This window comes from Miscanthus floridulus, chromosome 4 (assembly GCF_019320115.1).
Source record: "Miscanthus floridulus cultivar M001 chromosome 4, ASM1932011v1, whole genome shotgun sequence".
NCBI classification, from domain to species: Eukaryota; Viridiplantae; Streptophyta; class Magnoliopsida; order Poales; family Poaceae; genus Miscanthus; species Miscanthus floridulus.
In genome coordinates, this window is record NC_089583.1 from 64,284,825 (window position 1) to 64,306,893 (window position 22,069).

Genomic DNA, 22,069 nt, shown 5'->3' on the forward strand with positions numbered 1-22,069 from the left:
ACCAGCACACTCACTCACTATGGCTGCCACATCCAGAAGCACAAGCCCAGCGTTGGCCGAAAGCTCTGCTTTTGGATGTGGCAAACTGAATTGCTCTTTTGCATTGGCTTAGGTGTGACATATATACAAATGCTAGTACCTCTACTAGGTACATAGCTGTTGGTGAGTACACCAACTATCTACTCCTAAGGTACACCAACTACTCCTGGTACTAGCAGTACAAAGCTTAGATCAGCTCACTATCAAGACATGGCTAATGTAATAGCTACCAACTAATGTACTAGAGATGACCTATTGCCATACTGCTACAGCAATAGAGACTGGACAGCCGAGCTGACAAATGCCAACTCTGTTGCAGCGAGAGAGAGATCAGCAGCAGATTATGTCTTACACTCGTACGAATCATTTCAATCTATTAAGAAGTATATCTTCATGACAAAAAGTTTCAACATTCATTCTCAACGCTTACAACTTTTTAATAGATTGCTAATTATTAGCATCACCGTTAACAATAGATTTTTCATATGAATCTTCTTCCAGTAGTACAAACCACAGAGCTGGATCAATCACCCTTGCCAGAACACAACAGGCAAGCAAGAAAACAGAAAAGATTGCCACTAGAACCAGCACACGGCCATCCTGTACACAGCAAGTGAGCAACTACGCCTAAACTCTAAACTCTACCAAAATGGCAGCGCCAAAAAGAAACATCTAGAATGGAGGGGAAATAATCTCCCATGGAGATCAATATCTAATCGCTCCAGCGAAGCAACATGACGACGCAGCGGCGGATAATGTAGAACCTAGCCCTTTTCTCCCTGAAGGCTCTGTTGAGCCTCCCCATCTGCCTCCCTTGTCCTCCGAGCTTCATGATCTGATGAAGAAGTTTGGTGCAAGGAAAATGAGAGAAGGAAGGGGTGCAGAACTGGGCAACTTGCTGTATGATGTCTAGTGTAGTGGTATGGTGAGAGGGAATGCAGCAGGCAATGGCTTTATATAGAGGTGCACATGGGATATGCCATATCAAAAGAACATCATACCCCCCACATGCAGGCAGTTTGTTAATGCACTAGGAGGCATACTGCTGACCCTACACTTATCCTACTCATTCGTCTACAGGCATAGAGCTTAGGAGCTAGCAAAAGCTTAAACTATGCATGACCATGACCACACCAGAGAACTACAATGGTAAAAACAGACAAGATAAAGTGGCCGCCCATCCACCCGTGTGCAACAAAGGTGGGGGCAGGTTGTTTAGTGACTCCAAGAAAGGGACCCCAAAACCTATTCCCAGCAGTGCTTAGTGGGAAGCTTCCAGGAAGGTCACCTTGATGCATAGAGCGATTAAGTTCATCCATGACAGATGTTAACACCTGGTAATACTGCAACTATGGAATGCTCTACAAACAACAGAGAGATATAATAGAACTTCAGTCATCAATGAGATTGGTCTGATTTCACCTTCCATGTATTGGCATGAAGTTACTGCTAATGGATTACACTCTATTAAGAAATGCTGAAAGCGCAAACCTTTTGGGTACAGCTTCAGACTTCAGGAGACTTGTCTGATTTCACTTTCCATGCATTGCAGCAGGGTTATCTCTTTCGTTTGTCATTAGAACAATGTTAGACACGTATCTGGTGATCAAGTCGGCAGTCTTGGATAGCGATGAACTAATCAAGGTAGAAAAAGAAATACACATAATAGACCTCGTACGCTGAAGATGTTTGAATGGAGAGCCCAGGAATACCTGTTCCTCTGCAACTGGGCAACTTAAACTAACTTGAACGAACAAAAATACTTGGATTCTTATGTAAATGTCCCAGAAATCATATGCCCGTTGCGCGGACCTCCCAAAGGGAGGTCATTATCTATTTTTTCAGATATAGTTATACTAAAATTCAATTTTTCCGATTTTACCATCAAAAGTACTTTATCTTTACACCTGATTAAACTTGTCAAACATCATCAGTGAGGTCACTATCAGACACTGTCATCAAGTCCAAAATGTTGCAAGCTAGAGGAAGCCATAGTTACTGTAGGGTTGAACATTCATCATGTACTAGGGAATTAAATCAGAGCAAATCTCCATATGCATTGAACCTCTCAGCTATGCTGCTACAGAACTCATAATAGCAGAACAAAACAAAGGAAGATTATAGGTTGATTTACTAGAAAAACGAAAGGCGCCAGCAAGAAACTTCCTATTCTAAAGATAGTGCAGCCTTTCTTTCTAATCAATGAGCAGTAGGGCCTTTTATTGCCTGCAGTTTTGTCATTCAATAATAATAAGAAGAAGAAAGCATTTTACTATCCAGAGCAACGCATTTCATCTATTTACCCACAAAATATCGACTCTATTTACTCCCTCCCACTATTAAAATTGGTCCAAGTCCAGTCCACCACCTTTTTTTCTCCAGTACATCTTTTGGGTCATATTTTGTGCGATGATGCATGACAGCATGACCTATGTTAGAAAAGTATTTTCATAACTTCTCATGGTTATTTTCATGCATTTTCATATCTCAAGGGTTATAGTTGTTGAAGTACAAGCGAGTTAATCATATTTTCCTATTAGCTTAAGCTTTTAGGTTGGACTAGCCGGTGAATGCAACACAAAATGGTACGAGAGGCAAATGTCTCTTAAGTTCTAATCCTTGTGGAGCAATTAAATAAAATATAGTTACTTTTGGTTCCTATTTCCACATTTTCTTAGGGGGGCAATCATACCAGGCTTGTGATGTAAGTAACGTAAGTGTAACACTGAAAAACTTAACAATAGCTTAGGGAGTAACCACAGAGCTATTAAATTAAAAACGTAGCAATAAAAAGCAATCTGGCAACCGAAGTGGTGAATATTTTGTAGTTTTTTATGGCGCCTCTCTAAGGACGAATTTACACATTTTCTTAAAAAAACAACTTAGCCAGATAGTTTTAAGATCACCACTTTAAGCAAAAGAGGTCAAAGAGGAAAAACAGAGGGGACAAGTTTGGTTTAATTCAAGACCATGATCGAACAGAACGCCAAAAATCAAGACCATGATCCAAAGGGCTTAATTCACATGCCAATCGATGTCTTTTCAGTCAACTGGATGTTCCTTTCTAAATTTGTGAAAATGTCATATGCATCAGGTCACCTCCAGTTTGGTTCTCCCTTAATATTAACTTCAGTAAGAGCATCTCGAGCAGTCCTCCAATCTCACCCCTCATCCCTATAAACCTATTATATTAGGGGAGATGTGTTACTTTTTTTTTTCTCCAGTAGTTCCCCAATAACTCTCCATTTTTTTTTGTGACCACCAAAAAACATCTTCTCCCCTCAAATGAAGGGGGAGTTGCATTTCCCCCAATACATTGGGGCCCACCCCAACTGTCACTTTCCACCCTCCTCCCTGTCACTTTCTACCCTCCTCCCTCTCGCCTCTCTCAGCCATGGACGACCTCCACTGGATCCCACGTCCCCGCCATTGACAACCTCTACTGGATCCCGTGCCTCAGGCACGATGAGGAACCATGGACACCCCCTGCTACCACTACAACCATGGAGAGCTGGCTTGGGGAGGCCGCCGCCGCCACCACGATAGGCCCGGATCTGCCGCTGGGAGAGGAGACGCCGCCGGTGGGGAAGGAGAAGCCGCGGACGCCGGTGGGGAAGGGACTCGCGGTTGGCGGTGGGGATGGCCGCGCCGAGGGGTTCCACCGCCACCATCACCACCGGAATGGGAAGGGGAGGGTGCGTCATGGTCCAATCCAAGAGGGGGGGGGGGGGGGGGGAGGAAAGGAAAAATAAATAAATGAATTAAAACTAACAGGTAGGTCCCATATTTTTGGGGAAAATATTGGTAATCTGCTAGAGCATCTCCCGTAATAATGTGAAAAAGTAGCATTGAGGGACTGCTGGAGATACTCTAATGTCTTTCAAGCAAAAACCACAATGGAACACCAGCATCATGCACTTTGTAGAAATGGTGCATTGCCTACAATAAACCAGCCACTTGATGATACCCTCTTATCCGAGCTGATTCCATGGTGGTTTTCCAAGATCAAAATCGCTGTCACATGTCTGTTCATCTCCAATTTCATATCCTCAATTCACTCCTCCAGTAAGGACCGTATCCAGATAAAGGTGTTTCTACTTAACTCCTAAATTCGACTAACGTGTTCTTTATACAATAAGTACGATTCGACATTTGACCATGTCTTGTAAATTGAAAGACATTCCAAATGATGAGCAGGGGCATATTTCTCGGTAATTTTCCTTTCCAAATAAGATCTCATTCAAAAACACCATATGCATACAGATATGCACACATTGATGCATTAAATTAGTTTCGTTAAATTCTCCATGAAAGTCATAATAGCATATTTAGATGTTAATATATATTTTCTAGAAACTTGATCAAAGTTAGAGAAGTTTGTCCTAAGACAATGTTAACTGATAATTTGAAACAGAGGGACTAAATAATGTACAAGTACTTTTGGTGCCCCAAAGAGCACCAGCATTTGCCCTCCATAATCACCATCATTAGAAGTGCAGTATCCTTGATAATAATAGGAATCTGATGGTACGGTCCATAAAAGAGACTTTCAGTAATGCACACTCTTGAGGTGATAATTAATAATTTTATGTTATTGGCAAATACAAGTCATGGGGCTAAGAACAGCCTAGGGACTTGCACCATTGCTGCCTTAAAAGTTCATGTGGACCTTGTTCTTGCACTCTTGACCAACATATGTATCGGTAAACGAACCAGTCAATTTGTTAAAAGTTGCAACATAGATTTGTTGCCAGGATGCATGCATGAGAATTAGAAATGAATGAAAATCAAATCTGTCAAAGTTTAGTACAGAAAAAAATCAAGTACCAAAACTCAATGCCCAAAGTAGTATCATGTATAATCATGGACAACTGGAGCAACCATGGGACAAAATGGTAACTTGTGTACATTTTCTTTTACAACAGGTAACTTGTGTACCTTGGAAGCCTCTAACAAACGACAGCATGGGCCATGCTGTATACATTTTGAGCAGCAAAACCATGTTACATTATACCATCAGATGCAGTGGTCAACAAAAATGTGCGAGAGCTCATGATGAATTAAGTTGCTTCCATATTGTGTATAGTAAAAGAAGGTTAAAATCTAAACAACACTAACTGATAAAGGTAGGACAAAACCAATTACCAATGCATACAGAATAGCAGAAATGGACAGAACATGTGACACGTAAGAGATGGATAAATAGGACTAATTCTAATTGCAGCTACTTTTCTAAGATATAGTAGAACTATCTCTAAGTGACATGGCAAACATAAAAGTTACCTGTAATTTGCACCATTCAAAAAGACACAAGAAGCTCAAACAGTTATGTGATGAACTAAAATATTATTATTCGTTCAAAAAAAGGATCAGCAAAAAGTAACATAAATCATTAAAGCTGCTCAAAACTGACCAAAGATGCGTAAAGATCCTGCCAACCCTTCAGACAGATTACAAAGGGGAGTGATACCCCTAGAGAGATCTCAAAAGTTGCTCAAAGAGGCAAAGCAAGCATAATGCACATATTAGTTTAGGCATCCAAGAACAGTCTTGTTTGGTACAAATGAACCCTTCTGGAGCACCTCTATAGGAACTATCAAACGATTCTGTACATTGCAACTTGCATGTTACTATAAGAATTGTTATAAAAGGGGGAGTTCAAAAAGGTCTACCTCTAGTCCAATATAAATCAGAAGTGAAAGCTGCCTTTGTAAGACTGTGAACGCTCACATGGCATGATGCATGGTACCGCTTAAAGCCCCTTCAGCCATGATATAATTTTCAGATTCCATTGCAAATACCAAACTCTCAGAATCTAATACAGTGAATAGTCCATAAAACCATGCAAGTTTGTCGCCCAAATTGCACTCAACTTATGCAACTTGGTTGAACATTTGAATGTGAGGGGTGAGCTCAACGTTTTAGCTCTATAAAAGCCTCAGCATGCTGACCAAATCTACACAAACTCTAACACCAATAACTTGTAGTGTGCTCTGCTTTCAACTCTTCCAATAGCATTGTGAGTTTGTAACTAGCCCTAGAAATGAGAGCAGAGAGTGAAAGGAAGGTAAGAAGGGGAAGGTTTATCAGAGCGCTCAAAGAGTGTCATTCGCGACTTTACATCATCCGCTGGTGTTTGATCAGACTCCTCTGTTGGCGTGACTAGAAAGTGTGCAGTACATTTGTCATCTCCACACATCTACAGCCAAGCTTCGTCTTCAGCCCATGCAGAAACTATAAGAGCACCACAGGTGTTACAACCAAGATCTAAAGCATTCAGCTACAGTGGGATCCTCACAAACTGTGAAACTGAGAGAAAATGTTGCAACTCTGTTTTCTGCTATTTGACAAATTGTGTTTGGTTTCACTGATTGTACTATCCATAGTCTACTAACAGAGATCCACTTTTGGTTAGGTGTATCTGATGAAACGGTAGCATCAGGGTGATCAAACTCTGTGTATATCATTCTGAGTTTCCACATTTTCCTGATGTTCCATGAAGTTAATTGAATAAAGGTTCCTTAGCTCTCCACTTGAGCATCCTGTTCCTTCATATGTCCTTCAAAAATAATCTTCAAAGATTTACCGCTCGAGGCGATTCGAAAATATTTCACAGTAGAGAATGTGCAGTTCTGAAGGGCGGGCCTGGTGCAAGCGGTAGAGTCTTACCGCCTGTGACCGGAAGGTCCTGGGTTCGAGTCGCGGTCTTCTCGCATTGCATAGGCAAGGGTAAGGCTTGCCACTGACACCCTTCCCCAGACCCCGCACAGAGCGGGAGCTCTCTGCACTGGGTACGCCCTTAGAGAATGTGCAGTTCTCATTTTCAATTAATAATATATATAACTACAAACACAGTTGAAAAGCTCATCATTGCTCGACAAACAGAGAAGAGGACAAAAATATAATACAGTTACATACTGTAAGATAGATGAAATATATCACAAAGTACACAAGTGTCCATGTCACCTGAAGACCTGATGTAAACTGCATGAAACTAAATACTATATCTTCAATTTCTCAACAGAAGTTTTAAGTGAGAAGCATAAAAGGTAAAAGAACAGGTTACTAGCCTAATCCAGTTAGAACAAGATAGGCGTAAGTATCCTCCTACCCCTCAGAAAAAAATATAGTTAAAGGTAGCTTTTTAGTAGTAATAAAAGCAGCAAGTTTGTAAGTGCATTATTAAACAAAGAGAGAATGCTTATGAGCTTATATTCTACTGTTTTATTACTTCCTGGCTGCCAGTTTCAACTTTGATCCAATATGGATAAAAGGACACGGAACAACACCTTGTGCAAACACTTACCCAATAGGTTTTACTTGCAATTGATATGTTTACAATTGCATCATTAGATTAAAAAGTTATATTGAACAAGTTGGTTTTTACATTCCAATTACCATAAGATTATGTAAGGATCACCGCACCAGTCAAACAGAAAAGGGACACAACAAAATGCCAGGTATCATAACTTGCTCGGTGACAAGGGAGCAATCTATAAGAGATCCAACAAAGCAATTTACACATAAAAATATGTCATAAATGAACAGGGAGTAAACAATTACCATCACCATATGTTTATGCTTGTGCAACATAGAAAAAATAGGCATCATGAGAAGTCAAACTTGACAACTAAATTTTGTTTGTGAATCTGTTTATACAACACATAGAACATTGAGGGCATTTGACATGATAACACCCTACATCATATGACTTGAGACACTTCACAAACTAATCATCTAATAATATCTCATAGCAGAAAATGTCATACCAAATCGCTTACGTATTCATATTAGAGCACAGCCAACATCTGTACAGCACAGCCAACATCTGTACAGCATATCAAGAGCTAAAGGCCATATTTCATGCCACCTCACATGATTCATCGCAACCACCAGTTACACCCTGCTCAAGTTTTCTATCGATGGCGACCAGAGTTAGCCTTGATATAGGTTTCCTGAGCAAACCGGCTAAGCCAGGTTTGCATGTCAGCTAAGCCGGTTTGACCTATTAGTAGAACTTGGAGATTCGGGTGGAATTCATGTGTATACAATCTCCAAGTGGGGTAAGACCTCGCCACCCTATAAATATAAAGGATCACAGACGATTGGGGATATCCAACCGATCAAAAAAATTAATTTACTATTTTATCTTTTCCAATTGTAACCCCATTATTTTCTGTTCTTCACTCATCTCAGTGGCCTTTGAGGGCGTTCTAGGTGGCCTACCAACCCTACAATAGCCCTAGGTATGCCTCCCTGATGGGCTCCTTCCCAGGAGGCATTTGTAGGGTTTTTTTCCTGTGAACACCGGCTAAGCCCAGTTCAGAACTAGATAGGCCGGCTTTGCTGAGTCCCTCGTGAGGTGATCTTCATGCGATCTGTGCATACTAGCACTTTGGTGTGTGGCCTGGATTTGCACCAACATCTATCTTGCAATGGCGATTGATCTTCCTCCCTGGGCTATTAAGGCCATTGATAAAATCAGAAGAGGTTTTACTTGCGTGGAAGGAAGGAAGCCAAAGGACTAGGTGTGCCGTTCATGAGAGCTTGGCGGGCTAGGTGTTTCGGGTCTCAAATCTCTTGGCTAGGCACTTCGAGTGAGATGGCAGTGATTACAAAAGACACAGCCCAATACCATAGTCAACATTCACAATTCAAACAGGCAGCTGTATTCAAGCCCTTTTCTCCATGGCGGTGATTACAGAGATTGGTGATGGCACCAGTACTATCTTCTGGAAAGACAAGTTGTTGCTTGAGCAACATATTGAGGATTTAGCTCCTCACCTTTTTGAATTGGTGCCCAAAAGAGCAAATAAGAGAATGGTGCTGGAAACCCTCACAAACCATCAATGCATTCATGACTTACAGGGTGCTTTGACAGAGGGTGCCATTGCTGATTTCCTTACTCTATGGGATTTGATTGCCGAGCTCCAGCTCCAATAAGATGACAGATAAGCTCATAAGGATGTATGGTGCCTATCTGGCCAATATACAGCCAAGTCAGCCTATGATGCTCTTTTTCAAGGTGCTGTCTATTTGGCCATTGAGAGCGGATATGGAAGTCTTGGGCACCTGCTAAATGCCGGTTCTTCCTCTGGTTTGTGGCTCACAACCAATGTTGGACAACAGATGGATTGGCGCAGCAAGGTCTTAACCATCCGAAACAGGTGGTGCAGAGCTGCTTCAGCTGTGTTTACCCAAAGAAAAAAGCTGCTTCAGCTGTGAGTGGCCCCACCCAGCAAGGTTTAAACTCCCTAATCATCTTGGGTGCATGGATTCTCTGGAAACACAGGGATGACTGTGTTTTAATTGGAGTTACAACAAGGCTCTCCACGGCCCTCTCCCTTGCTGGTGAGGCGTCCCAGCTCTGGGGTATGGCAGGACCTAAGGGGCTATCTTTCATCACAGCCCCTAGTTTGGGTAACTAGGTTACTAGGTTGGGTCGCCCTTTTACAATTTTACAGGCATGAATTTAATCTGTTTTCCTTGTGGGGAAGGGGGGGTTTGTAATTCTCTTCTTTGCAGCACTCCTGCGTGACCGAGAATAAAAAAACACCAGTTACACCCTTCATAGCTTTTCAGATGTATAAAATTTATGTCATAGGTATTGTTTTCATCATAAAATACACAGTATCAGAACGTATTTGAAAATACGCCTATTTCTGCCTCAAATGCATGCCAGGGCATATGTACTGCCAGAATCATTTCATTAATTCATTCAGAAGCCAAATTTATAAAATAGGGTACCCATAGTTCAAATTAAACTAGAAGACCAAGAAGAATTGCAGCATATGGTCCAAAGAAGGGAAATTGTGCTCTTGGCGCTATTTCTCAACCAGTTTCTAAAACATATAATAATGTTTTTGCATCAGCTCATGGCAGTAAATAGCTAACCAACCTTGCTTCATCATCAAAATCTATTCATCCAAACACTCTCCCCGCCACTAGTGACCAAGCTCAGCTGGATAGAACAGGAGACAGACAACACAAGCTGTCCATAAATGCTGAATGGTGCAAGCAACAGAACTTGGTTAAGAAATATGGAGAGAAGAGGATTTGCAGCTAGCGAGTATGGCTATTGAGAGTGGTTGGTGACCAAGCTCTGATAGTTGGATTACGTATGGGTTAAACATAGTCAGAGAGATCAGAGAGGGCGAGGACAGAGGTCACTCCAAACTGGATATAAGTTTCAGGGGATGGATACTGTCAGCAAACCAGGATTACTGCGGCAGCAACCAGGATTGCAGGGTCAGCCAGTGAAAACAGTGAAGTCGAGTAGGTGGGTCTACAGAGAACCATGGAAGAGAGATGGGTGTTGTGAGAATGTAGGACAATGCACAGAGGAGGTAGAAGGAGAAGGAGGGAGGCAACTACATTCAACCTCAGTGAGTGGCACATGATACAATGATTCAGGTTAATGAAGTGGAGATGAAGATAACAGAGAATCAGCACTATTTGGATGATTAGTTAAGTTACTTGACAAGGAAGCAAGATTTATTATACCAAACTATTATAACTCATGAATGCGTCAGCTGAAGAGTTTGGTTTAGAATACATAATAAAGAGCAAGCGATTGTTGACGAAGTCATGGATGCTGTGAAAAAGGCACAACCGCACAAGACAGAAGGCGATGGCAGAGTGGTTCAATTACTTGTAATACTGCCAAACTATTCAAGATAGCAAGTTATTCTGCCCATCACATAAATAACAACTCTAGAAAAAAATAATTTCACTTTATTCCCTAAGAAGAAATATAGCAATTCCAGTTGTATAGAGACAAACGGGAAACACAACTACTGTCTACAGACTTAGTTATAACTTACAATATACTCTCTCCATTCCAAAATATAGTTCCCTTTAGGTTTGTCCAAAGTCAAATTTCCTCAACTTTGACCAAGTTTTTAGAAAAAAAAAAATCGTAACATCTACAGTTATGAAAACATATTTCATGGATAATTTAATGAAACTAATTTGATCCTGTAGACGTTGGTGGCTTTTTCTATAAACTTGGTCGAACTGAAAAGATATTTGACTTAGCATAAAGCCAAAGTGAACTATAATTAACAAAGGGTGTGGGTAACTTCAGTAGTGACATAGCCCCATTCGCTTTGCTGAAAAAACGAGCAAAAACACTGTTCTGACTGATTTGTTGTGAGAAAAAAATACTGTTCCGGCTAAAAAAACAAGCTAAAAAGTACGGATTATAAGACAAACGATCAGGGAAAAAACTACTGTCTACAGACTTAGTCTATTTATTTTCATATTCAGTGTCTTAAGCTCGTATAATTGGAAAAGAAAGGGAAAAAATAATAATAACTAACACCTTACATTAGCAGATTATCCAGAACTGGAATATCAAATGGTAACTTCATGACTCCAAGGGCAATAAACATGAGCAAGAACCACGCAGGAAATGTCATCATGCATAGCACTAAGAAAGACTTCTGTCCTGAAAAAAACAAAGATGAGAACAAAAGGAAGCAATTTCAGTCCGAATCCTACAGTTATAGCTTTATGGATTCACAATTGCAATAATAATAATTAGCACCAAATGATAGGTACAGTAGCTTGGTATGGATGAAATGGTGGGGGCATCATCACCTTCGCAAGCGCGCGTCTCAGTGTTGTCGACTACCCACTCGGCGGCCTCGCGGAGGCGGCGCTCGGGCTCGCTCTCCGGCTTCCCGATGGGCGTGGTAGCGATGAGGTCCATGAACGCGGAGTTCTTCGCCTCCATGGATGCGGCGGCCGACGCATCGTCGTCGGAGACGCCGATGGCGCGGCGCACCTCCGCGACGGACGGCTGGGCGGGGGGCGCGGTCGCAGAGCCCTGCTGCCCCGGTGGCGCGCGGCGGCGGATGATGCGGCGCGCCGGTTCTCCGGCGGAAGAAGCGGAGGCGGCGGTGATCACGGCGCGACGGGGGGCGCGGGCAGCGGCGGCGGTGGCGGTGGCGCCGGCGAGGGCGAGGCGGCAGGCCATTGGGAGTTTCTGCAGGAAAGCACGCAGGGGGTGGGATCGGCGGTCGTGTGGACTGTCTGTGAACTGGACTGTGGGAGTGGATAAAAAGCTAATGGAATGGGGCCTACTACCTGAGAAACGCTGAGTCGCAGACAGTCGGGCCATCAGTTATACTCCCTCCGTCTAAAAAAACTAATAATTCTAATGTTCATATCTTTTTTCTTAAAAAAATATGTAATTATAGAGTTAGGTATCATCTTTTCAATAAAACTCATCAATTAAAAATATTCCTACATAACTAAAAAATTACCATCCTTAACAAAAACATTCTATAAGACAACCACTTCTATAATGATAAAAGAGGAGTAAATACATAATTTTACACATACACTAATCTTATCTAAAAAAACCGAGATTTACATTCTTTCTGTGACGGCGGGAGTTCATATTTAGGCCAGACTTGCCCAGGTAAGAGAAACCAGAAACCCCAACGCCTACTTCAGTGGAGATTTTTTTTATTTTTAATCTTTTTCTAAACACAAATTCCAAATCTAACACTGTTATTTTATTTTATTTTCAAATTTACCCCGTTCTGCCGCGCCACATGCGTCGGAGCTGCATGTTCTACCACGTCGAACGACGACTTTCACGTGAAAATACTTGCCGCGCCACTCCCGTTGGCGCTCTGTAACACCCTAGTGTTACGATCTTGTTTAGCACCGCGATTTAGACCTAAGAGGATTTACCGAAATAATTTTCTCAGATTTTAAAATTTAGCTTATGTTTAAAAGCGTCATTTTGGCGAGTTATATTGAACGGCGGGTTTTAAAAACACGCATGGAATGACGAGCGAGTGTTATGTGGTTCACCTTGATGGACTAGACTAAATATCTAAGTAGATTCACCTAGGACGTAAAAGTATTTAAAATTTGTCCGATAATGATTCTAGCAAGTAAATGGCAAATGGCTTGTTTGGTTGGATTGAGCATGAAAACAATTTTTATAAACCAAATTTGTTGAAAGTAAAAATTTGCTAAATAATAAAACCTTAGAGTTTTAGTTATGACTGTTAATGCATAAAGTTGTTTAGAAAATGAATTTTTAGAAGCTAAAATAATCTAAAATATAAATAGGAAAAAATCGTATCACCAGCAGGATATAAACATTGTGAATATGTGGGTATGCTTATTCGAGTGTTAATGTGATGTTTGTTGGTTTAAAAATTAATATGAACAAAATAGAAATAAAAATGGGAGTGTTGGCGCTGCTGCTGGCTGGGTCGCTGCTGCTTGCTGGCTGCTGGCGGCTTACCCGCGCACACATGCGCCCACTTGTGCTGGCCACGCTGCCTCACATGCATACACTGCTGCTGTCGGTCTAGGGCTCGCGTGTACCTGCGCCCAGTTCCACCTCCCCCGCTACACGCCGCGACACAGCTGCCCGTCTGGCAATTTCATAAATTCAAGTGATTGGTGTGATAGCACGTAGCAGACGAGCGATAGCGCAACAGCTCTACAGGCTTCATTACTTTTCCTGGCGCGGCGTACAGCGTACTCGTTGCATGGCAATTATTCACCGTCACGTCTCTCGTCGTGGCTCTGCATTGCTCTGCACCCCGGCGTGTCCATTTGCCTGCGCCCTTGACCTTCTCTCCCTCGTTGCCTCACGTCCGATATTTTTATATGAGCGCCAGTCGAGCTGGTACTTTACAGCACCATCGAGCATTCAAGCAGCAGCAGATCATTTTTCTTTTCCTCGCTCTCTCTCTCTCTCGCACACCAGCTTTTCCTTGGCTCTGTCCGCTGTCCCTCTCTTGCTGCTAGTCGCCGACGCCGCTGCCCAGCCACCGAGCGTGCCTGGGCCGTGTTGCCGCGTCGCTCCACGCCCGTTGCTCGCTGCCCCACAGCACCTACCAAGGCCGAGCCCGCGTCGCCGTGGAGCCGTGTCTCGTACGTCCGATTGCCATGCCACAGTGCCCCCGCCGTCACCGCGCCTCCTGCCCGCCCGACGCCGGTCCCTCGCGAGCACGCGCAAGCGCTCTAGAGGCTCATAGCACTGCCCCGTCCATGTCCCCATCACCGTGGCCACGCCACTACCGCCTCCACACCACCACTTCACCGCCGGCGCGCTCCACCACTGCTTCCCCCGCTCCCTGGTCCCTGCTGACCCGTGCGAACACCCGTCCTGACCGCGCCATCGCCCCGGACCGTGTTGAGCTCCACACTGCCTCCCTGCTCGGCTGTCGCGCGAACTCCAGCCGTTGTGCAGCTGTTGCCTCGCCTTTGCGTTATGGACGCCGTAGCCTCAATATCGCGTAACCGGAGGCCACCGCGGCTCCTGCACAGGCCTTCGTCGTGCTGCTCGCACATGACCAGGGCGCTGTGCCTTGCCCCGGCACGAGCAGGATCTAGCTAGGGGCGCGCCTTGTTCGCCTGGTGCCTGGTAGCCCAGCCCTTCCCGCCTCTACGCCCCGCAGCACCATCATCGCCAGCTGCCGGCTGTCGCGCCCATCGCGATGCGCGGCTGCGTCTCTTGCGGGCCACAGTGGGGAGAGGTTTGGCCAAGCCTGTGCATGTCTAGGTACACCGCTGCCCCGCGCCTTCTTCCCACCATCGGTGGGTGCGCTGAATGACTAGATTTTGGTCGTCGGAGCCGCCGTCCTCTGCTCCTCTGCTTCACCGGAGGAGGGAGAAGGTGAATAGAAACTATACAGGGTCCTTATTGCAAAATACACGACTCATTTGAATAGTGAGCTAGATCGTAGGTTTATTAGTTAAAACCCGGGGTCCGTTTTGCTAAATGGACTGCGCGCCCTAGGGTTTCCCACTTGGGCCGGCCTACGTTGATGCCTGGGCCGCTGTCCGTGCGCCCTGCTAGGCCGGCTGGTCACTGTCGTGCCTGAGCCGCTCACACCCGCACACGTGCCCCACCGTCTGGGCTGCCGGCTCCACTAGACCGCTCACGCCCAGTCCCCGCGTTGGGCCACGCCGCCACGCATGGGCCACTCACGCCAGCGCGCGCCCCGCCCACCTAGGCTACCTTGCCGCTGGACCAGGCCGAACAGGCCGTTGGGTCGATAGTGGGTGCCGTCGGCCTTTCCATTTTCTAAATACGTTTCTAATATAGGTTTCTAGTTAACTTGTAAAATTAATATACAATGTAGAGGAATCAAAAATTGTGAAACTAATTTTCCTTGGTTCCTAAAATTAGGATCTATTTGTTAGTATAATTTGTTCATCATGTTTAAAAATGTTTCCAGGGTTGCTCTAATTATTTTAAAATGTTTAATATTGTTAAAATATGAACTTGTAGGAATTATTGTGATAAATTGGTAATAGTGTTGGATCTAAAAATTTTACAGTAGGTTCCTAGCAATATTAGAAACTCACTGTAATTTTTGTAGCTCTAAAATAATTAGTTTGCTAGATAGATAATGATGCCCTATTTCGAATAAATGCTAAATTGCTATAATAGAATAAAGAAACAACTTGGGTTTATATAACTAAAATAATTGTTGGAAAATAACACCTTATTCGACAACATGGATATGTAGCCTAAATACGGTCGTTGTTAGAACTAGCTCGTTAATTTGAGAGGCATAAATAGTAATTTACAAGTCATGGTTGCAGTCGATTAATTATGTCTTTGCATTGCATCACATTGCATATCATAATAGGGACATCGATGGATCATGGAGTCATCGGGAGTTGCTGAAGAAATGGTGCTTTTGGAGATCGTGTCGCCATGATGAAAAGCTAACTTCTAATTATATTTTACCCACGCAAGCCCCGGTGTATAACCTCTATTTTTCTGCACTTTCAATTATATTTGTGCATTAAGTTTTAAGGAGTTGAATGAAACCCACTTGCATATATATATATATATATATATATATATATTTATTTATTTATCCTATGAGTCTTACTAGTATGACAGGATCGTGTAGATTGCTATGCTATAGGACTCCGGCAGAAGTTGAGTGGTTTCCTGTCACTCGCGAGAGATAGGAATTATATTACTGTATTATCACTTGGAAAATATAAATGGTGGAAAGAAAAAAATGGTGACCAGATAGGGATATGGTTGGGGTATTGATGAGTGTAAGGGGTTGTGTCCCGCGGCCAATGGGGCATGACTTGGTTATACTGTTTTCCCTGTCTATGTCGGTTAAGGATCGGCCCTTGCATTGGACGCTAGGCAAGTCACAGACTTATTATCCTGAGCACATACTTGGGTATGGGCGCTTGGAAGACTTGTTACTCTCTTATTATGGGTTCTAGCTCTTTTCGGACCGACTTGTCAAGGTTGTTTTTGGGGTAAGGAGATCCTTGCACCGCACTGAGTCTGGGATCTAGGGTCGGGGGCTTGGAGTCCCAGTTTAGACGGAGACCTAGACCCCGTGATAGAAGGGTAGTGGGTTGGTCCTGCTTGTACCTAGGGGTACAAGCGGGGCGTGTGTGTTTTCGGGGTACCTAGCTGGGGGCATTGATTCGCGAATCATCGAGCAATCCGGTACGACTTATCTAAACTCTAGCACCATAGTAAGAACATGAAGATAAAAGGTGATGAAAAAGAAAATTTGATTGCTTACCACCTGCTTGAAAGTAGCACTGGTGCTTACATAGAATGATTGGTTAATGAACTAATGCGGCTGTTAATAAAAAAATGAATATAAGGACACACGCTTAGTAATGCTTCCTATAGACACAATAAACTCATAAGCCAGATAGCCTTGCATGTCCTTGGAGTCTTTTATTTCCTCCTGCGGGGTAAGTCTTGATGAGTATAATTGAGTACTCAGGATTTTATTTTCCCCTGTTGCATGTGACAGGTGGATGCTAAAGCTGACATTTGTGTGTGGATTCCTCCTGGTGGGCTTAGAAAGGATTTCTTTACGCTGCGATCATAGTCTTTATTTATAGCTCTCACTAAATATTTTTATAAATAAAAATTTTATAATTTGTTGTCATAGTTTACGTATCAATGCTTCATCATGTCATGATTAGATAATTATTTCCATTGTAATTATGTTCACACGTTTATATTCCGCTGTTCAATTAAATTATTCATAATTCTGATAATATGACTACATTCTGCTGTTATGACAATAAATATTATACTCTAAAGTTGTATTAAAAGTGAGGTAAGAAATGGTTAAGAATGACATAAGCTTTATTCTCTCATTTGTGATTCTGATGGGAAAAATATGGATTTTTGGGTTTTCTCCTGGGGTGTGCCCAATGGAACCGTATAATTTAGTGTTCTCCTTCGAGTGCTTATTGTCTAATGGAAGACGAGCACTCCTGAGAAACATTAGATTAGGACAGTTCTGCCACACGCTCCACGCTGTAGCGTCGCGCCAACGCGCGGCATGGTGCACCCTTAGAAAACTATCTTAGATAAAAATTATATTTATATATATATTGTAGCTCTCGATGAGATCTATAACTTTCTAGTTTTGAGTTTTTTAATTTGAAGTCATTAAAATGCTCAAAAAAATTAAATAAAGTTTTAGCAATATATAAATCGCGTACCTATGCTTGTCGCGTTAGAAAAATAGTATCTCTCTTATGTGTGTCAAATGAATATATCTTATATATGAAAGTTGTAGAAATCGACGAGACCTACAACTCTCTTCTTTTAAGTTTTTTTTAATATGAGGTCATTAAGATACAAAAAAAATTTAAACAAAATTTCAGTAGTATATTAATCGTGTACAAGTGCTTATCACCTTGGAAAAATCGTATCTCTCATATATAGCGTCAAACGAAGATACTATCTATATAAACATTGTAGCCCTTGACAAGATCTACAACTTTTTAGTTTTATTTTTTTTAATTTAAAATCATTAAGATACTAAAAAATTGAACAAAAGTTTGAGTAGTATATTAATCGCGTACAAATGCTTATCGCCTTAGAAAAATTGTATCTTTCTTATATGGTATTAAATGAAGATACTTTCTATATAAAAGTTATAACTCTTGATGGGATCTACAACTTTATACCAGGGATAAAGATGCGGTGTTTCCCGCGTACGCATGAGCGCACATGAAACAAAGGTGGCGACCAGGCACGGACGTGCGTCCAAACGTCCGATCTATAGTATATCCAAAATAAAATTCCAAGCTGGCCACTTTCACAAAAAAGTCAGCAACAGGTGGAAATAGCATCAGATATTGATGGAACATTTTATAAATTCGATTAACTAACTTATTCAAATTATTAATGAATTTTCTTCTTAGTGGAAGTTGCGCCTAAAGTGCGGCACTCAAATTCCCCTACATACATTTAGCTAGCTTTGGCACAAATACACTAGAGCATGACGTGTTTTTTTGGCACGCCCCAATTAGGGCAGGAGCCAAACGTGTTATGGCATGCCACTGTTGCGTTGCAGCAAGTTGTGGCAACAAGCCAAACAGGCCCTAGATACGAGATAGGAACAAAAGATTCAAAGTTTATTAGATCTTGCCAAATTTATAATTAATGATGGCTACTATTAGTAACTTTTTTTTAGCATCCGAAAGGTCATAATATGGCTAGAGGGGGTGAATAGCCTATTTAAAAATCTACAAGATCACTAGAGCAATTTGATAAATATGACAAATAGCGAAATGCAAACTTGCTCTAGCTCTACAAGGGTTGCAAACCACCTATCCAACAATTCTAGTTACTATAATAACTAGGCACACAATTGAATAAGCCACTACTCATTAATAGCTCTCATACTTGCTACACTAAAGTGCTCCACTAGATGAACTTAACCTACAAAGCAAGCTCTCAATTCTAGCTACACTAAAGAGCTTGCTACAACTAATTTGCGGAATATAAATGAGTGAGTAGGGTGATTATACCTGCCGCTTAGAGTAGTGAACCAATCATATGATGAATACCAATTCAATCACCGGAAAAATACCAAAGGGCAAGAGACAATCAATTTTTCTCCCAAGGTTCACGTACTTACCGGCACGCTAGTCCCCGTTGTGTCGACCAACACTTGGTGGTTCGGTGGCTAAGAGGTTTTGCACAATTCTCATCCACATAATTAGACACTGCAAAAACCTACCCACCTGTCAGGTAACTCAATGACATAAGCAATCCACTATAGTTACCTTTTGGCTCTCCACCAGGGAAGGTACAAGATCCCTCACAATCACCAGGAGATGGCCACGAACAATTACCAACTCGTGCCAATCCTCCTCCGCTGCTCCAAGACGTCTAGGTGGCGGCAACCACGAAGAGAAACAAGAAATCCACATCCGCAACGTTCCCCAAGTGTCGCTAGATGCAATCACTCAAATAAATGCACTTGGAATCACTCCCAATTCTACTATAATGATGAATCAATGATGGAGATGAGTGGGAGGTGCTTGCTTAGATTCACAAGGATGTCAAGTATATCAAAGTACCAAGAGAGTGAGCCAAGGACTGGCCAAGACCTTTAAATAGGGAGCCAACCATGAAAGAGCCATTGGCCCCTGGCTCTCTACTTTTTTGGGCTAGACCGGACACACACGTGGATCATGACCTGACATAGGCACCAGTGTTTGGTCTTCCACAACCGTCCACGTGTCACCTCCCTTCAAACCTCAGCCGCCAGATCCTAACGGTCAAGTTTCAGACGCTCGTGCATTAAGTGACGATTGGACGCGCAACTCAAGCGACCTGACATCGCACAAAGCTGAGTCCGATCGTTTCTAGAGACGATCTAGAATGCACAAATAGCGACCGGTCACATTAGGTCAATGTTGACCTAACACACCCTAGTGTCCAGTTAGCTCTTCTTCACTCTACGTGCGCTCGTGAGGCCGATGCCACTGTACGTCAGCATGCACCTGACTCAGAGCCTACGTGTCTGATCACGCACAATCGCCATACTACTTCTCTACGCGCGATGACCGAACGCGGCGCTGGAGTCAGGTCTAGCGTTCGATGCATCATCCCGTCAGGGACCAATGCCGTCTTTTCTTTTTCTATTTTTTCAAACACTTCACCCTTGCTTCCAACTTGCTAACCACAAAGTGTAGAACTTGTGTGCACGTGTGTTAGCAATTTTTCAAGGCATTTTACAAGGGTTAAAGTTAGCACACTAGGTTCCTAAATGCATATGCAAAAGTCATATCACCTAGTGGCACTCGATAAACCGTTTAGCTAAGGATTTTCCCTATTTATAGTATGGCTATCGATCATAAGTCACTCACACCCTCTATGATGTCTTGAGTGCAAAACAAAAACCTATCATATACCTTTGGCTTGGTCATCTCAGTTTTTGTTTTTCTCTTTCTTTTTTCCAAGTTGAGCTTGATCATCATCATTTCATATCCACCTTCATCACCATGGACCTCATCTTGCTCAAACACTTGGATTGCACCAACCTAGCTCATATCACAACTCATGACAAAGGTTAGTGCTAGGCTTCATCAATTATCCAAAACCAAACTAGGGCTTTTAATCTCTCCCCTTTTTGGTAATTGATGACAACCCAGTTACAAAGATATTCAATAAATTCTTTTTGGATTCATGTCACTTGCCCAAGCATATTACCATGTGTAAAGATTATGGATAAGTTTCATCAACCCAATTTGGTAGTATTAGCTCCCTTACATATGTGCTAAGAGTTTGGATTTAAAAGCTTTGCATATATGCATGGATTAAAAGTTTGGGAAAGTAATAGCTACCAAATGATGCTAAGGTGTAAAGAATGGACCTTTGAAGCGTGATACCAATCGGAGTTGCCATTTGAACACCATCCTTAGCACCATGATTTTCTAGATACCACTTGAAAAACAACAAAGAACTAGATACCTCGTGAAATCAAAATTATAAGCAAGGTTCTAGTAATACTTGTAAGAACAATTCAAGTGTCTAGCTATCCTATGCATGCTAGTTTTTCATTTCATCATACATTTTCTATGATCTAGCATACACCACACAAGCATGAATAGGGAATTTAGAACTTGTGCCATGCAAGCAAACATATGTAATGCACATACAAATGCAACATACAAGTTTATGAGCTTGTTCCCCCTACTTGTGTGCTTCAAATTTTAATTGATCCCCTTAAAATGTCTTTTCATTTGTTTGCTCCCCCTATTTCTTATTATCCTTGTGAATTCTCTCCCCCTTTGTCAACAATTAGCACAAAAGGTGAGTTTAAATTCTAGATAGGTTGGGTGAAACCATGTGAAGTGAAGATCGTTTTCTCAATTTGGTTCAATCTAGATCATTTGCAAAAGATATTTAACTCGGTTTGATCCAAGGGCAAGCTTCTTCACACCTCCAAATAAGGGTTATCATGCACCATGTTGAGTTAAACACATGTAGCTCATTTTCTAGATCAAACACTAGGTTCACAAGCCCACAAACATGTCATATACTACCACTAGATCATTTCAAGCATATAAGTAGTAGTGCTACCATACAAGCATCAAATTCATTTGATTTTCATGAATGAGCTTAAGACATGATAGGAATGACTAAATGCACTAAACAAGTCCTTAGCAATGGATGAATGATATGTCGACCAACTTTACCTTCTTTGCTCGAAGGAGAGGCATGTCATATAATAGGGGTGCATCAACACATATTTGAGAAGTCAAGTATGTTCAATTCATTCATTAGCTTGCAAAACCTCTTCTCATCAAGTGGCTTAGTGAAGATGTTGGCAAGTTGATCATCAGTGCCCACACTCTTAATGCATATGTCCCCTTTTTATTGGTGATCTCTTATGAAATGATAGCAGACATCAATGTTCTTTATTCTTGCATGTTGAACCGGATTCACTACAAAAAATCTAGGTTTTTATAACAAAATGAAAGTGTCATGGAAAGTACAGAATTTGTCACAAAATGAATGGTATGACGAAAAACCACCATCATGAAGGTCGTCAGATAACGACCATCACAAAATGTACCTTGTGACGAAAATATGGAAAACCATCACAAAATGTGACGGTTTTGTTGTGTCGTCATATATTGTTGTCATTTAATGACGACTATGACTGTCACATATTGGTTGGTCAACTCGTCACCTAATATGCCAACCATCATAAATTGTGTCCTGGGAACCCTAATT

At 42.1% G+C, this 22,069-nt stretch overlaps 1 protein-coding gene across 4 annotated transcripts; it reads right to left on the reverse strand.

Annotated features, from left to right (window-relative positions):
* Positions 1-838: 838 nt before the first annotated feature.
* On the reverse strand, positions 839-12,112 carry LOC136549743 (probable NAD(P)H dehydrogenase subunit CRR3, chloroplastic). Of its 4 annotated transcripts, none has more exons than XM_066541145.1 (3): positions 11,641-12,108; positions 11,368-11,488; positions 839-874 (listed from the first exon to the last, which is right to left on the reverse strand). In XM_066541145.1, exons 1-3 carry the CDS (start codon positions 12,017-12,019, stop codon positions 868-870), a joined length of 507 nt encoding a protein of 168 aa, XP_066397242.1. In that variant the 5' UTR covers positions 12,020-12,108; the 3' UTR covers positions 839-867. The 4 variants fall into 4 exon arrangements, with proteins under 4 accessions (XP_066397242.1, XP_066397241.1, XP_066397240.1 ...); XM_066541144.1 differs by lacking the exon at positions 839-874 and adding an exon at positions 4,582-6,882 and having other exon boundaries at positions 11,641-12,109; XM_066541143.1 differs by lacking the exon at positions 839-874 and adding an exon at positions 10,818-11,150 and having other exon boundaries at positions 11,641-12,112.
* Between the last annotated feature and the right edge of the window lie 9,957 nt (positions 12,113-22,069).

Excerpts from the sequence above, each read along its gene's own strand:
- LOC136549743 (XM_066541143.1), bottom strand. The coding sequence starts at position 12,019 with ATGGCCTGCCGCCTCGCCCTCGCCGGCGCCACCGCCACCGCCGCCGCT. Across the intron at positions 11,489-11,640 it reads TGAGACGCGCGCTTGCGAAG|GACAGAAGTCTTTCTTAGTG; the intron begins GTGATGATGCCC and ends TGTTTTTTTCAG. Across the intron at positions 11,151-11,367 it reads GTTCTGGATAATCTGCTAAT|CAAAGCGAATGGGGCTATGT; the intron begins GTAAGGTGTTAG and ends TCGTTTTTTCAG.